Below are 15,477 nucleotides of genomic sequence, written 5' to 3' on the forward strand. Positions count from 1 at the left end.
GTGAGCCTTGCAGCCCTGGGGACTCATTGCCTCCTTGTCCCTGCTCAGCAGCCTGAGAGGTGCCACCCCATCCTCCTGGCCGTGGTTTTCCACATCCTACACCCTGGTGCCCCAGGAAGAGGCCTGAGGAATGAGGGAGAGACAAGATCTCCCTTCCAAGAGGCTGCGGGTCACAGCTGTGACCTTTAGGTTAATGAAATGTTTTCTTACTTTCCTCAGCAACAGAGTGACCTTTCTTTCCTAGTCCATATTTGTCATCATTGTCTCTTTGTTTTCTAACTGGAATCTGGGGACACTTTCTCAGTTATGTCCCTCAGAGGGACCCATTAACAACAAAAGAAACTTTAAAGTTTGATTCTGACTTTGGTTTCTCAAGAGGTTCCTGCAACTTTCCTCAGGGTCTGATGTTCAGGGACTCAGCACCAAACCCCCCAGAGGGCCATTAAATGCCCTGGGCTGTTGCTGTGCTGCTGAGCTGGGCCGGGCTCCTGGCACACAGGAAGCTCCTGGCAAGCGGGCAGCGCTGCAGAGAGACAGCTCTGCCCAGGAGCAGCTCCTGTGCACAGCCCAGCAGGGCTCAGGGCACTGCCTGCACACACCGAGGGCACAGCAGAGAAGGGACAGAGGTGAGAGGCAGCCTGGGCTGGGAGGGAACTCAGCTCTCATTAAAGGAGAAAACTGCACACAATTGAAAGTAGAATTCTCTGGCTATAGGAAAGTTAGTCTTCCCTTCCTGCAAGGATCTCCTAAAGCTGACACATCCCACAGCTTCCAGGATCTTTCAGAAGGACTCCCACAGTTCCTCTAGCAGAGAGGATGATGCCATAAGGCAGAGCAAGGCAGAACCTCAGGCATTAAAGGTAGACAAGGGAAGTGTGAAAGAGGTTGAAGGGATTCTGGGGTGGGAGGACAGGTCAGGGCTCATCAGGAGAGAAACCTTCACTGCCCTTTGCCAGGCTGCAGAGCAGTGCAGGTGAGTTCCGGAGATGTCTCTTAAAGCTGCCAAAAGCCATCACTGACAGGATCTGTCAGGATGGCTCTCCTGGATTTCCTGGTGTGGAGCATCAGAGGCACAGGGTAAGAAGGTTCCCTTCTCCCAGGGATGGCTGTTGGGTGTGAGAGTGGGGGTGCAGCCAGGGGTGCCCAGGGCTGTCCTGCAGGGCAGGATCCTACAGCCCAGGGCTCTGTGTGCTGGGGCAGGGACTCTGCTGCCTGCCAGGGTCAGCTCAGCCTGGTCAAGGAGCTCCCCATGGCCCTGCAGGGAGAAGGTGTGGGTGGAAGGAGTGACCCCCTCCTGGCAGGGCAGGGATGAGCAGGGCAGGAATGAGCAGGGCAGGGCAGGGTCCTTCAGCTACTATTGCTCTGGGCTTCTCTCACCTTCAGCTGACCTCCTGCCATGTCCAAGGGCACTTCTCAGGAAACACATCCACTCAAAACACCTTCCCCTTCCCAGACACCTCAGCTTGTCTGGGATCTGCTCTGCAGCACTTGCACATGCAGAGCTGCCCCTGGGCAGTGGGGTGGGCATGGGCTGTGTGAGTACTGGAGGGAGCTGAGCTGGGCACAGGGAGGTGGCTGCTGGCAGGAACAGCTCCTCACAGCACAGACAGGCAGGGAGGGAGAGGGAGCTGCTGCCACAAATATTGGGAAGGGGCATGTGGGCACCTCCCTGCTGGCCCTGTGGCACAGACACCCTCCCCTGGCCACCTCCTCCCTGGGCTCCTTTCCCAGCCTAAGCAGAGCCTCTGCCCTCAGGCCCGTGGGGACTCAGGTGTGCATTGCCCTGCAGCAGCCAGAGCCCAGGAAAGGATGTGGCCTGTGCTGCTCTTGTTCTCACAATTGGACTTCTGAGCCCATATGGGGGATTGAGAGCGGTAGGTTTAGTTCCTTTTGAGACACAAACTGTTTGGGTCCTGCTGTGAGGAAGTGTCTGTGGGAGCAAAGTGCCCAAGTCCCCTCCAGGCAACTTGAAGACATTCAGCTGCTTCCCTTGGTGTCCTGCAGGACTGCAGGGTGCCCTCCAGAAGGGCACAGCTCTCCCATAGGGTCTCTGTTCTGTATAAGATCCCATGGAGAGGACACCTCAGGGCTAAATCCATGGAAGTGCTGTGGGCAGCTGTACTTGGGCAGCTGAACTGATCCCTCTGTGTCTCAGTCCGGGAGGAGAAAAATATGGGGCACCCTGAGGAAAGATGAGAAGTCCCTTTGAACCTGAATTTCTCTGATCACAGTTGTGACTTGTTTCTTTTTTGAGGGGACTCCTCTGTGTGATCCTCCTCCAGGCCAAGCTGCCAGCACAGGTCAGCTGAGAACAGGACTGATGACCAGAGCAGCTCTCCTGCCATTGCAGTAAGAGACAAGTCCTTTGCTTCTCAGGACTGACAAGATTTCACTTGGAGCACATTAGAAATTCCAGAGTTTTCAGCCATCCAAACCCACTCCTGGCAAGTTGAACTGAAACCAATGAAAAGACACCAAATTTCCTCAGGTCTGTTCCACAGTTGGGCAGGCTGTGACCAGCAATGCTGGGAACACTTTGAAACATCAGATGTGCATTTAATTTGATGTAACCCCAAGTTCTCAGTTGCCTCTTACTGCACAGCAAGAATGAATCCTCAGGAGCCCATTACAGGATCCCTGCTCTCAATGTCCCCATGAGCCAGAAAAACCCAGAACTCAGGGGAGATGGGTGCAAAAAGGTCTTCCTTAAAAGAGAGACCCTGAATGTCGAATACATTTTGCTAATATGGTCTGGCCTAACTCAGTCCTGCCTTTTCCTCCTCAATAGATAACCGTATCCAGAGGCAGCAAATGTTCAACAGCAGCTCCATCAGCCACTTCCTCCTCCTGCCATTGGCAGACACGCGGCAGCTGCAGCTCCTGCACTTGTGGCTCTTCCTGGGCATCTCCCTGGCTGCCCTCCTGGGCAACGGCCTCATCATCAGCGCCGTAGCCTGCGACCACCACCTGCACACCCCCATGCACTTCTTCCTGCTCAACCTGTCCCTCACAGACCTGGGCTGCATCTGCACCACTGTCCCCAAAGCCATGCACAACTCCCTCTGGGACACCATGGACATCTCCTATGCAGGATGTGTTGCTCAGGTGTTTTTATTTCTGTTCTTCATCACAACAGAGTATTGTATCCTCACCATCATGTGCTACGACCGCTACGTTGCCATCTGCAAACCCCTGCACTACGGGACCCTCCTGAGCAGCAGAGCTTGTGCCCACATGGCAGCAGCTGCCTGGGCCAGTGGCTTTCTCAATGCTCTGCTGCACACAGCCAATACATTTTCCCTGCCCCTGTGCCAGGGCAATGCCCTGGACCAGTTCTTCTGTGAAATGCCTCAGATCCTCAAGCTCTCCTGCTCACAATCCTACCTCAGGGAAATTGGGCTCACTGTGGTTACTGCCTGTTTAGTTTTTAGTTGTTTCATTTTCATAGTTTTCTCCTATGTGCAGATCTTCAGGGCTGTGCTGAGGATCCCCTCTGAGCAGGGACGGCACAAAGCCTTTTCCACGTGCCTCCCTCACCTGGCTGTGGTCTCCCTGTTTGTCATCACTGCCGTATTTTCTAACCTCAGGCCTCCCTCCATCTCATCCCCAGTTCTAGATATGGTATTCTCAGTTCTGTACTCAGTGGTTCCTCCAGTATTGAACCCTCTCATCTACAGCCTGAGAAACAAGGAAATCAAGGATGCCCTCTGCAAAGTCTTTGAATACAGTCCATTTCAGATTAAGATTTCCAATTACCCCACTGGGGCTCCAATTGTACCTCAAGAATAGTCAGAAATAACTTTTCTTTTTCTGTTTTTCTCTTCTATACCTGTGATAGAATTGAATCATCACAGAACTGTTCTGTTGGGATGAGACCTTAAAGATCAATCTAGTTCCAACTCTTCCACCACTGGCAGGGGTGGCACTCACTAGATCAGGTTACTCATGTTGGTATTAGTCAGGTTTCTCTATTATCTTGGCCTTCTCTCAGCTTATTCTTAACCCAACATACTCAAGTACAGATGGATCCCTGTGATGATGATCTCATTAAAGGACACAGGAAAAAATTATTTCTCTCAGCTCCCATTTATTCCACCCTCTGGAGCTGTTGGAGCAGCCCCAGCTCTCAGGAGGGTCTCAGCAGCCCAATGTGCAGCTGCCCCGTGGAGGAGCAGCCCTGGTGCCCTTGGGGCTGGCCCTGGTGCCTTGGTGGGCACTCAATCTCTGTGCCTGTGACTCGGGGCTGCTGCTCCCCTGAATCCCTGGCCAAGGACAGCAGCACATGGTCTTTCCATGGATGGGCTCCCCTCCCTTCCACAGTGTCCTCTTGTGCCCTGGGTGCTGTGGGAGCCCCAAGGTGTCCTGTAACCTGTGACAGTCCTGTTGTCCCTATAGAGCCATCCCAGTGGTTGCAGCAGGAACGGGCCATGTGACCCCAGTGTCAGAGCTGAGCTCTGGGCAGGCACCACCATGGCCAAAGGGTCTCACTGCAGGACAGGACCAGGGGTTGGACACCTCTTCAGAGCTGGGGGCAGGAACACACCCAGGGAGCTCATCCCTTAAAATGGTTTTGGCTCTTGGGTTCTTGATGGATTCAGAGGGACGGGATCAGATACCCACGGGAATCTGTTGGGACCAAGGGCTGGACCAAGAGCTCCATTCTTGGTTGCACATGTTCAAGCAGAGTGTTACAGGTCTTTGATGGATGTGCCTGTTGCTGTCCCACCTGCAGAGGGACTGGTGGCTGATGCCATCCTGGAGAGAACCTATTGTAGCATCTGGGAAAGCTCCAGGGATGCCTGGGGCATCCTAAAATGAATGACCATTGAAAGAGGAGTCATATAGAGGAAAAGGTGAACCTGTGGAGAACACTCCTTGCCCCTCAATGCCAGGAGCTGCTTTGGGGAGCCAGCACGCAAAGGGACACAAGCCTGAGGCATGTTTCAGAGGAGCCCATGGGCTGGATGTAGTGCAACCCCACCCTGGCCTGGTGCCATTGGAGACACTCCCTGGTCCTGCCCGGCCTTCTCCTTGGCTCCTGAGCCATCTGGGAACATGGACAGGAGCTCAGCAGCTGTGATCCCCACCCAGCTGTGTCTGCTTCCCACCCTGACCAGCATGGCCAGTGCAGGGTCACCCCATGGCCCCAGGGCACTACAGTCCCCTCCCTCTGCAGAGCAGCTTCACCAGCTCAGGACCCTGCAGGGAGCAGGGAGTGGGAACCAGGAGCTGCCACCCAGGCCAGTATGGACACACTCATGTGGGGAAAGGCTCTCTGGAGAGAGATGACTCTGAAGAAATAGAGTGAATTTAGGGGAGAGAAAAGTAGCTTGGCAAACAGAGATGAAAGAATTTGATGGGGTAAAAATTGGTTCAGGTAACACTGAGGGTGCTGCAATGCTGACGGTGCAAACATTCCTGATAGGCCTTTACCCAGTTTCTTACCTGACACCACCTAAAGGTGCTGCCCTCACAGGGGAAGGAATCCACTACTCTGATCCCAATCTCAGCTTTACCAGGAAGTCAAAGCTCAAGCTCCCTGTACCCTTAGTTGGACTCTGTTGCTGGCACTAATCCATGGCCCCATCACAAGCATTAAACCTCTCAATTTAATCCTAACACTCCCTTACAAATATACCCCACTTGCTAAGGACAAATCAGACACTCAGCACAACACCAAACCTTCCTAAACTTCTGCCCAAGCCCTATCCCTGAATGTCAAACTCTAAACCCTAATACATCAATCCTTACCTCAACACCACAACCGAGGGCATTTCTTCCCACACTCTAAGCTTGCAACCATTTACTCTCCATGCCCCTTCCTGGGATCAGGGAAAAGACCTTGAGGGCCCAGACCAGGCACAAGTGTTGGAGAGGAATGTGAGGTGACCTGGACCTGATCCGCTCATGGCACACAAGGAGCAGATGGGTGGCAATGCTGTGAGGAGTCAGCTGGGCCTCAGCATCTCCAGGGGGCCATGGCTGGGAAGGGGCTGCCAGGTCACATCTGTCACCTCCCTGACAGGCAGCAGCAGCCTTGGGCACCCAGAGGCAGCTGAGCCACCTGTGCACACACCCTGAGAGCTGCCCCAGCTGAGAGTCCCTCTCAGGGGCCCTGAGGAGCTCTGGGCTCTGGCAACACAAACCTGCTGGAGTTTTGGAAGGCAAAGAGGCCAGTCCTGCCCTGGGGGCACAATGACCCAGAGATGAGGGCAGGGACCTGAACAGCTCTGGAGTGACCCCGAGGAGAAGTGCCTGGGCTGTGTGAGGGATGTCCTAAGGCACAGGGGCTCGGGATCAAAGTTAATAAGGACAACAGGCCATGGGGCTGCCTTGGGGGGAGTGTGGCCACCCAGACAAGGGAGGTGTCACCCCCTTTGAATGAGCCCTGGGGCAACACATCTGGACTGATGTGTCTGGGTTTGAGGTTCCCATTGTGGAAGAATGAGGAAGAACTGTATAATCCCATGGCTTTGTGTTTCAGGGAACAGCCAGTGATGGGAGCAGAGACATCAGTGTGGGCACAGAAATGCTGCTGAGGAAGAACTGGTGAGGGCTCAAGGAAGATCTGGTTGGGCATTGAACAGTTACCCTGGGGCACTGGTCACAGCTCCAAGCCTGACAGAGCTCAAGGAGGGTTTGGATGATCCTCACATGTTTTCACTCCTATGGATGGTCCTGTGCAGGGCTAAGTGTTGGACTTGATTATCCTTACAGGCCTCTTCCAGCTCAGCATATTCTGTGATTCTTCCAGGATGACAGAGCTTTTCTTGGTAGTGGAAAGAGAAGGAAAGTCACAAAGTGCAGATGGAAGTCTCTGAGTGGAAGGGAGGAAAAAAGAAATGTCACTCAGAGAGGAGCCTTGTGGTGCAAGAGGTCACCAAGAGGGTGTCACTATCATCCCATGGCTTTGTGTTCCAGGGAACAGCCAGAGATGGAGCAGAGACATCAGTGAGGGCACAGAAATGCTGCTGGGAGGGCTGGTGGCAAAGCAGGATGGGTGTGTGCAGCCTGCAAGGCCAGAGAAGCAGCAGGGACAGGGCAGGATAGGCTGCAGGACAGATGGCCAAGGGCTCTGGCAGAGCTGGAAGGCACAAAGGCACCCAGGGCTTTGTCCCTCTGGGCTCTGGCAGCTGCCTCTGCAACTGAGGCCACCAGAAGGAACTTTCCTTTGAGGTTCTGGACTTTGTTTCTCCCTCAGCCCTCCCTGAGGAGGCTGGGAGGGGTTGCACAGATTTGGACATTTGTTGTTCCTCCCCCTCCCATCCCACTGCCCCACAAACAGCCCTGAGCCACCTGTGAGGGACAGGACCTGCTGTCCCAGGGCCTGGGGCTCAGGCCTTGGCCTTTGTGCTTCCTCCAACCAGCCCAGGGTTTTCTCAGCATTGCAGGTGCCTGCACAGAGCCTTTGTCTCCCTGCAATCAGGGCCTCCAGGGATCTGCTCTAAGGAGTCCCTGGGGAGGCTTTGTCAGTGCCTGCCCTCAGTGGGGCCCATTGATGCTTCAAGGGACTTGGAGTTTGGCTTCTGACTTCTTGAGCAGTGAGGCTCATTAAAACACAGAAAAACAATTTATTTCTCTTCCTTTAATTTTCTTCAAGTCTTCAAAATTTGTACTAATTGGAGTTGTTTTGTAGTTTTGCTAAGGAGGAAATTTCAAAGTGGACTGCACAAAAAATATATTTTTTTTTTTTAGTGAAAGGGAATGATTTACACAGAGACATGGGATGTAAGAGGATCAGGGTGCAAAGGATTTGGATACAAAAATGTTAAAACAGTTTAGTAGCACTTTATCACTGACAAATCTAACAGTTATCAAGTGAATCAACACCATTTGCTACAATTTTAACAGTGACTCAGTTATAGATTCACAACAACAACATTCACACCACACTCAATTCACACACACACAGGCAGAGATGTTTGGACACGTCAATATCTGTGTGTGCAAAGGTGCCCATCCACAATTCTCCTGGTTGTCAGTGAAACACTCCCATCCCATCCCTTTGTGTTTCCCAAGAGACAAGGGGGGCACCTGGAGGGGTGTGTTTGTTGAGGGGGGATCAGAATTGTCCTGGGCATCAGCGACGCTCTTTGGAGTGTTGCAAACTTGAGGGTTCCCGAGCTCCGAGAGGCCCCCAGAGGTGCCCACTGAGAGGGAGGTGCTGGGGACCCTCAGGACCTCTGTTTGTGGGGTCACAGGGTGACTGGCTTTAGTTCTCTGCTGAATTTCCATCCTCATGTCAGTAATTACTGGAGTTTCCAAAATGTTTGGGAATTGTTCCACTTCTGCTACATACAATTCATGTAGGGAATGTTCCAAGGCTTTCAGAGAGTGGGTGATTGTCTTGTGATCCCCACCTGTTATGGTCAGGATTGTCCCCACCTTTATCATACAGGAGCACGTGGCACAGTCAAAAGACACTTCACCACACACCTGGAAAAGTCAAGGGATACTCTTGGAAGGAATGGGGGAAAATCTTCCTGACCCAGGTAATAGGAGGCCTTTCCAGGGGGGATGTGTTACTGGATCTTTGGTCAGCAAGGCAAGTGGTGACCAGTGGTGTCCTGGGCTGCCTCCAAAGCAGCCTGGGCAGCAGGGGAGGGGGATTCTGCCTTCTCAGGTGAGACCCCACCTGCAGAGCTGCCTCCAGCTCTGGGGTCCCAGCTGTGCTGGTTTGAAGGTGAACCAGCAGGGGAAATGAACTCACCACGAGAGAGATTATAAGTCAGAGCTAAAATTTAATAATAATATTACAATGACAACACTGATACACAAGGGAAATTGCTTTCAACTCACAATACCCCAGCAGTATAACCCAGTGTCCTGGGGCACAAACCCAAGGGGGTTTGTTTGCCCTTCTGCTGAGACCCCTGTGGCTCCCCCAAGTCCAGAGCAAAAGGAAAAGAAAAACCTGTTGGTGCAGGCGAGGGCTGTGGTCTGGGCGAGAGCGGTGATCTCCTGCTGTTGAGGTCCTGCTGCTGCTCTGGATCCGACGAGAAGGTCCTGAGGTCTTCTTACCCACCACTTATGTACCCTCAGGGAGCACTCAGTCCCTCCCCCTGGGCGGGGACTCACACAATGGGTGATTAACTCTGGGAGCCAGGGGTTGTTGAGCTGTTGATGGCCCATTAGCAGCTCCGCCCCCCTCAGGCTGGGTGTGAAGTGATAATGGCTCCCTGGGCAGCTGCTGCTAATGGCCCATTGTCCTTGGGGAATGAATAGAGGGGGTGGAATACACAGGTTTGATCACCACCACACAGGGTTAGCTGGTCCCTCCAGCTGAACTAGGACATTATCCACCCCTTATTCCACTCCATCTAGTCATTCCCAAATTAACCCCCTTTTTACCTATACATATATATACACATGTATACAATGAAACATTACAAACTCTTCTCGCTCAAAATTAGGTCCCCTTGTGGTACACAACGTGTTTCTCCATCTTTTTGCATTACCCACCAAGTGCAACCAGGTCCTTGAGCAAAGACAATCCCTCGGGTGGGTTTGCCTTTGTTTGAGGTGGGACTAACCCAAACAGTCTTTCCTAACATACCTCTCATATGGACCACAGGGACTTTATCTCCATCTACAGTATTCAAGAGTTCTGATTGGGCAGGGCCAGCTCGATTGATGGAGCCCCGGGTGTTGACCAACCAGGTGGCCTTTGCCAAATGCAGCTCCCAGTGTTTGAAAGTTCCCCCACCCAACGCCTTCAAGGTTGTTTTCAGCAGTCCATTACATCGCTCAACTTTCCCGGCAGCTGGAGCATGGTAGGGGATATGATACACCCACTCAATGACGTGCTCTCTGGCCCAGGTGTCTATGAGGCTGTTCTTGAAGTGGGTGCCGTTGTCAGACTCTATTCTTTCTGGTGTGCCGTGTCTCCACAGGACTTGTTTCTCAAGGCCCAGGATGGTATTCCGGGCAGTGGCGTGAGATACGGGGTATGTCTCCAGCCATCCAGTGGTTGCCTCTACCATGGTGAGCACGTAGCGCTTGCCTTGGCGTGTTTGGGGAAGTGTGATGTAGTCAACTTGCCAGGCTTCCCCATACCTGTATTTCGACCACCGTCCACCATACCATAGAGGCTTCACCCGCTTGGCCTGCTTGATGGCAGCACATGTGTCACAGTCATGGATAACCTGTGAGACACTGTCCATGGTTAGATCCACCCCTCGGTCACGAGCCCATCTGTATGTTGCATCTCTGCCTTGATGACCAGAAGCATCGTGGGCCCATCGGGCTAGAAACAATTCACCTTTATGCTGCCAATCCAGATCCACCTGAGAGACTTCAATCCTGGCAGCTCGATCCACCTGCTTGTTGTTACGATGCTCCTCATTAGCCCGGCTCTTGGGTACATGAGCATCTACGTGACGGACCTTCACACTCAGCTTCTCTACCCGGGCAGCGATGTCCTGCCACATCTCAGCCGCCCAGATGGGTTTCCCTTTGCGCTGCCAGCCGGCCTTTCTCCAGCGCTCCAGCCATCCCCACAGAGCATTGGCCACCATCCACGAGTCAGTGTAAAGGTAGAGTCTTGGCCACTTCTCTCGTTCGGCGATATCCAAAGCCAGCTGAACAGCTTTCAGCTCTGCGACCTGACTTGATCCACCTTGTCCTTCAGTCGCTTCTGCAACTCGACGTGTAGGACTCCATACAGCTGCTTTCCATTTCCGGCTTGTCCCTACAATGCGGCAGGAGCCATCTGTGAAGAGAGCATATCGCTTCTCCTCTTCTGGTAGCTGGTTATATGGTGGGGCCTCCTCAGCTCGTGTCACCTGCTCCTCTTCTTCTTCAGAGGACAATCCGAAACTCTCACCTTCCGGCCAGTTGGTGATGATTTCCAAAATCCCAGGGCGATTAGGATTCCCTATCCGGGTTCGCTGTGTGATCAGAGCGATCCACTTACTCCATGTGGCATCAGTGGCGTGATGGGTAGAAGGAGCTTTTCCTTTGAACATCCAGCCCAACACTGGTAGTCGGGGTGCCAGGATGAGCTGTGCCTCAGTGCCAATCACTTCTGAGGCAGCTCGAACTCCTTCATACGCTGCCAGGATCTCTTTCTCAGTTGGGGTGTAGCTGGCCTCAGATCCTTTGTATCCCCGGCTCCAGAATCCCAGCGGTCGTCCTCGAGTCTCCCCAGGTACTTTCTGCCAGAGGCTCCAGGATGGGCCATTCTCCCCGGCTGCAGTGTAGAGCACATTCTTCACATCCTGTCCTGTCCTGACTGGCCCAAGGGCTACTGCATGGGTAATCTCCTGTTTAATCTGCTCAAAGGCTTGTTGTTGTTCAGGGCCCCACTGGAAATCATTTTTCTTCCGTGTCACAAGGTAGAGAGGGCTTACAATCTGACTGTACTCAGGGATATGCATCCTCCAAAAGCCCACGGCGCCTAGGAAAGCCTGAGTTTCCTTCTTGCTGGTCGGTGGGGACATAGCTGCTATTTTGTTGATCACCTCTGTTGGAATCTGACGACGCCCGTCTTGCCACTTCACTCCTAGGAACTGAATTTCCTGAGCAGGTCCCTTGACCTTACTTCGTTTAATGGCAAAACCAGCTCTTAGGAGAATCTGGATTATCTTCTTTCCTTTCTCATAAACCTCCCCTGCTGTGTTCCCCCATACAATGATGTCATCGATGTACTGTAGATGTTCTGGAGCCTCACCCTTTTCCAATGCAGTCTGGATCAGTCCATGGCAAATGGTGGGACTGTGTTTCCACCCCTGGGGCAGTCGATTCCAGGTGTACTGCACCCCCTTCCAGGTGAAAGCAAACTGCGGCCTGCACTCTGCTGCCAACGGAATGGAGAAAAAGGCATTGGCAATGTCGATGGTGACATACCACTTGGCTGCCTTGGACTCCAGCTCATACTGAAGCTCCAGCATGTCCGGCACAGCGGCACTCAGGGGGGGTGTGACCTCATTGAGACCACGGTAATCCACCGTCAGCCTCCACTCTCCACTGGACTTTCGTACTGGCCATATGGGGCTATTAAAGGGTGAGTGAGTCTTGCTGACCACCCCTTGGCTCTCCAGCTCACGAATCATCTTGTGTATGGGGGTCACAGAGTCTCGGTCAGTGCGGTATTGCCGACGGTGCACTGTGGCTGTGGCCAGCGGTACCAATTGTTCTTCAACTTTCAGCAGTCCCACAGCAGAAGGGTCCTCTGAGAGGCCAGGCAAGGTGCTCAGCTGTCTGATTTCCTCTGTCTCCACAGCAGCTATGCCAAAGGCCCAACGCAGTCCCTTTGGGTCTTTGAAATATCCATTCCTTAGGTAGTCTATGCCAAGGATACATGAGGCTTCTGGACCAGTCACAATGGGGTGTCTATGCCATTCCTTGCCAGTCAAGCTGACTTCAGCTTCCAGTACAGTCAGCTGTTGGGATCCCCCTGTTACCCCAGAAATAGAGATGGATTCTGCCCCAACGTATCCTGATGGCATCAACGTGCATTGTGCGCCAGTGTCCACTAAAGCTTTGTATTTCTGTGGGTCTGATGAGCCACGCCACCGAATCCACACAGTCCAATAAACCCGATTGTCCCTCTCCTCTACCTGGCTAGAGGCAGGGCCCCCCTAATTCTGGTCATGGTATTCACTGCGCTCTCCCTGTGAATATGACCGGGAGGTTCCTTCAAGAGGATCGGGCATAACATCATCATTCCTATACTGTCTGGAGCCTTGCCCACGAGAGACCGGAGCAGCCTTCAACCTTGAAGAATTGCCTGTGTTAGTTGTGCCTCTTTGCAATTCACGTACCCGAGCTGCTAAGGAAGAGGTGGGTTTCCCATCCCACTTCCTCATATCTTCTCCATGCTCATGGAGGTAAAACCACAGATTGCCGCATGGAGTGTACCCTTTCTCCTTAGCTGGGAGACGCCTGCTTCTGATGGCGGAGACTCTTGTTTGTTCTGGAGAGATATGGAAGAGTCCTTCCTTAATCTTCTCTTCCAGTTCAGCCAGTTTTGTTTCCACAGCTGAGACGTGGGCTCGTAATGGAGCAGTGACAGTGTCCCCATAAATCCTGAGTTTGCTGACCAGTGCACCCACCTTGTCTTCTCCCTCTCTCCACTGCAATGTTGCAAGGTAGCGAGAATACATTTCTGGCCCAAGTCGTGCAAATTTTAACCACATCTGGGATGTGCACTGGACACCATCTGGACTTTTAGGGAATCTCTCATCCTCTGAAAAGATTATCTCCAGTACGGCTAATTCCCTTAAGCACCAGATACCTTGTTCCATCGTGTTCCACTGTCCTTGCTGTACGTGGAGGTCCTCCTTACAAAGATATCTCTCCCTCACGCTTGACAACAGTCGCCGCCAGAGGCTGAGAGTTTCCTGTCTCTTTCCAATGCCCTGATCAATGACAACATCTCGAGACAGGGATCCCAGCTGCCTTGCCTCACTCCCATCTAGAATTGTATCATTGGCTGCAGCATCCCAGATTCGAAGTAGCCAGGTCAAGATGGACTCATTTGCCTGTCGTGTGAACTCTCTCCGGAGCTCACGCAGCTCTCCCAGGGATAGGGACCGGGTGATTATTTCTGGCTCCATTTCTTCTGCTTGAGATGAAGGTCCTGACTCTTCCTCGTCATGCACTATACGAACTGATTTGGTCTTTGATTTTCTTTTCTGGACAGGGGCAACTGCTATCGGTTTCTGTTGTCCTTCTGGCTCCTCCATGGTTTGCGTGGACATGGTGCTGGTTGATGTATCTCTCTTCCTCTCTGGCTCAGTCATGGTCTGGGTGGACATGGCGCTAGTTGATGTATCTCTCTTCCTCTCTGGCTCAGTCATGGTCTGGGTGGACATGGCGCTGGTTGATGTATCTCTCTTCCTCTCTGGCTCAGTCATGGTCTGGGTGGACATGGCGCTAGTTGATGTATCTCTCTTCCTCTCTGGCTCAGTCATGGTCTGGGTGGACATGGCGCTAGTTGATATATCTCTCTTCCTCGCTGGCTCAGTCATGGTCTGGGTGGACATGGCGCTAGTTGATGTATCTCTCTTCCTCTCTGGCTCAGTCATGGTCTGGGTGGACATGGTGCTGGTGGGTTTGCTCCTTTTCTCCTCCTCCTGATGATGCTGTACCACCCCAAGCAGTGTGCGGTAGGCAGTGGCCAGGGCCCAGCAGGTTGCTGTGAGCTGCACATCTCTGGGACTACCAGAGCATCTTCCTTTCACATAGCTTAGCATTTTGGCAGGGTCCTGCAGTTGTTCCGGGGTGAATTTCCAGATCATTTGAGGAGAGAAGGTCTCCAAATACTGGCCCATATCTTCCCACTTCCCATGCCACTCAACATCATCCGCTCCCAGGGCAGGCCTCCAGCAAGTCTCCTTAGAGAGCCCAGTTCTGACCCTAAACATGGTGTATACAGTACAGAGGAGACAAAGCAACACTAACAGTAAGATTATGCTGTCCCTAACATCAAAAGGAAGCTCAATATTTTCAATGATTGTTGTAGCAGAGGTGAAAAGGTGGAAGTAACCATCTCCGCCTGTTTTCCCCACAGTCTGGGTGCTATTTTTAATGAGACCCCAGAGGTAACAACCCAAACCAGGACAGGCAGACCAGACTGAATATACATTCACAATGAAATTCATTGCTTCTGATGTTATGACAACATAAACATAGTATATTAATAAAGCAATTTTGATCCTTCTCCCTGGTACTAAAGAGAGCATCAAAACAGGCACATGGTTCCCCATGTGTCGAAATATGAACAGGCCCAGATACACCATCCACATGAATACATCAAGCAACATGGTAGTCAGGGAGTTTCTGTACCCAAATACACAAAATGAAATTGTAGTTCTGACTTCTCTCTCATGCCCCACATTGGGCGCCAAAAGATGTGCTGGTTTGAAGGTGAACCAGCAGGGGAAATGAACTCACCACGAGAGAGATTATAAGTCAGAGCTAAAATTTAATAATAATATTACAATAACAACACTGATACACAAGGGAAATTGCTTTCAACTCACAATACCCCAGCAGTATAACCCAGTGTCCTGGGGCACAAACCCAAGGGGGTTTGTTTGCCCTTCTGCTGAGACCCCTGTGGCTCCCCCAAGTCCAGAGCAAAAGGAAAAGAAAAACCTGTTGGTGCAGGCGAGGGCTGTGGTCTGGGCGAGAGCGGTGATCTCCTGCTGTCGAGGTCCTGCTGCTGCTCTGGATCCGACGAGAAGGTCCTGAGGTCTTCTTACCCACCACTTATGTACCCTCAGGGAGCACTCAGTCCCTCCCCCTGGGCGGGGACTCACACAATGGGCGATTAACTCTGGGAGCCAGGGGTTGTTGAGCTGTTGATGGCCAATTAGCAGCTCCGCCCCCCTCAGGCTGGGTGTGAAGTGATAATGGCTCCCTGGGCAGCTGCTGCTAATGGCCCATTGTCCTTGGGGAATGAATAGAGGGGGTGGAATACACAGGTTTGATCACCACCACACAGGGTTAGCTGGTCCCTCCAGCTGAACT

General features: G+C 52.4%; 1 protein-coding gene across 1 annotated transcript; it reads left to right on the forward strand.

Annotated features, from left to right (window-relative positions):
- Positions 1-2,811: 2,811 nt before the first annotated feature.
- On the forward strand, positions 2,812-3,789 carry LOC139685201 (olfactory receptor 14J1-like). Its single transcript, XM_071581830.1, has one exon. It carries the CDS (start codon positions 2,812-2,814, stop codon positions 3,787-3,789), a length of 978 nt encoding a protein of 325 aa, XP_071437931.1.
- Positions 3,790-15,477: the final 11,688 nt, after the last annotated feature.

This window comes from Pithys albifrons, unplaced genomic scaffold (assembly GCF_047495875.1).
Source record: "Pithys albifrons albifrons isolate INPA30051 unplaced genomic scaffold, PitAlb_v1 scaffold_44, whole genome shotgun sequence".
Taxonomy (NCBI): domain Eukaryota; kingdom Metazoa; phylum Chordata; class Aves; order Passeriformes; family Thamnophilidae; genus Pithys; species Pithys albifrons.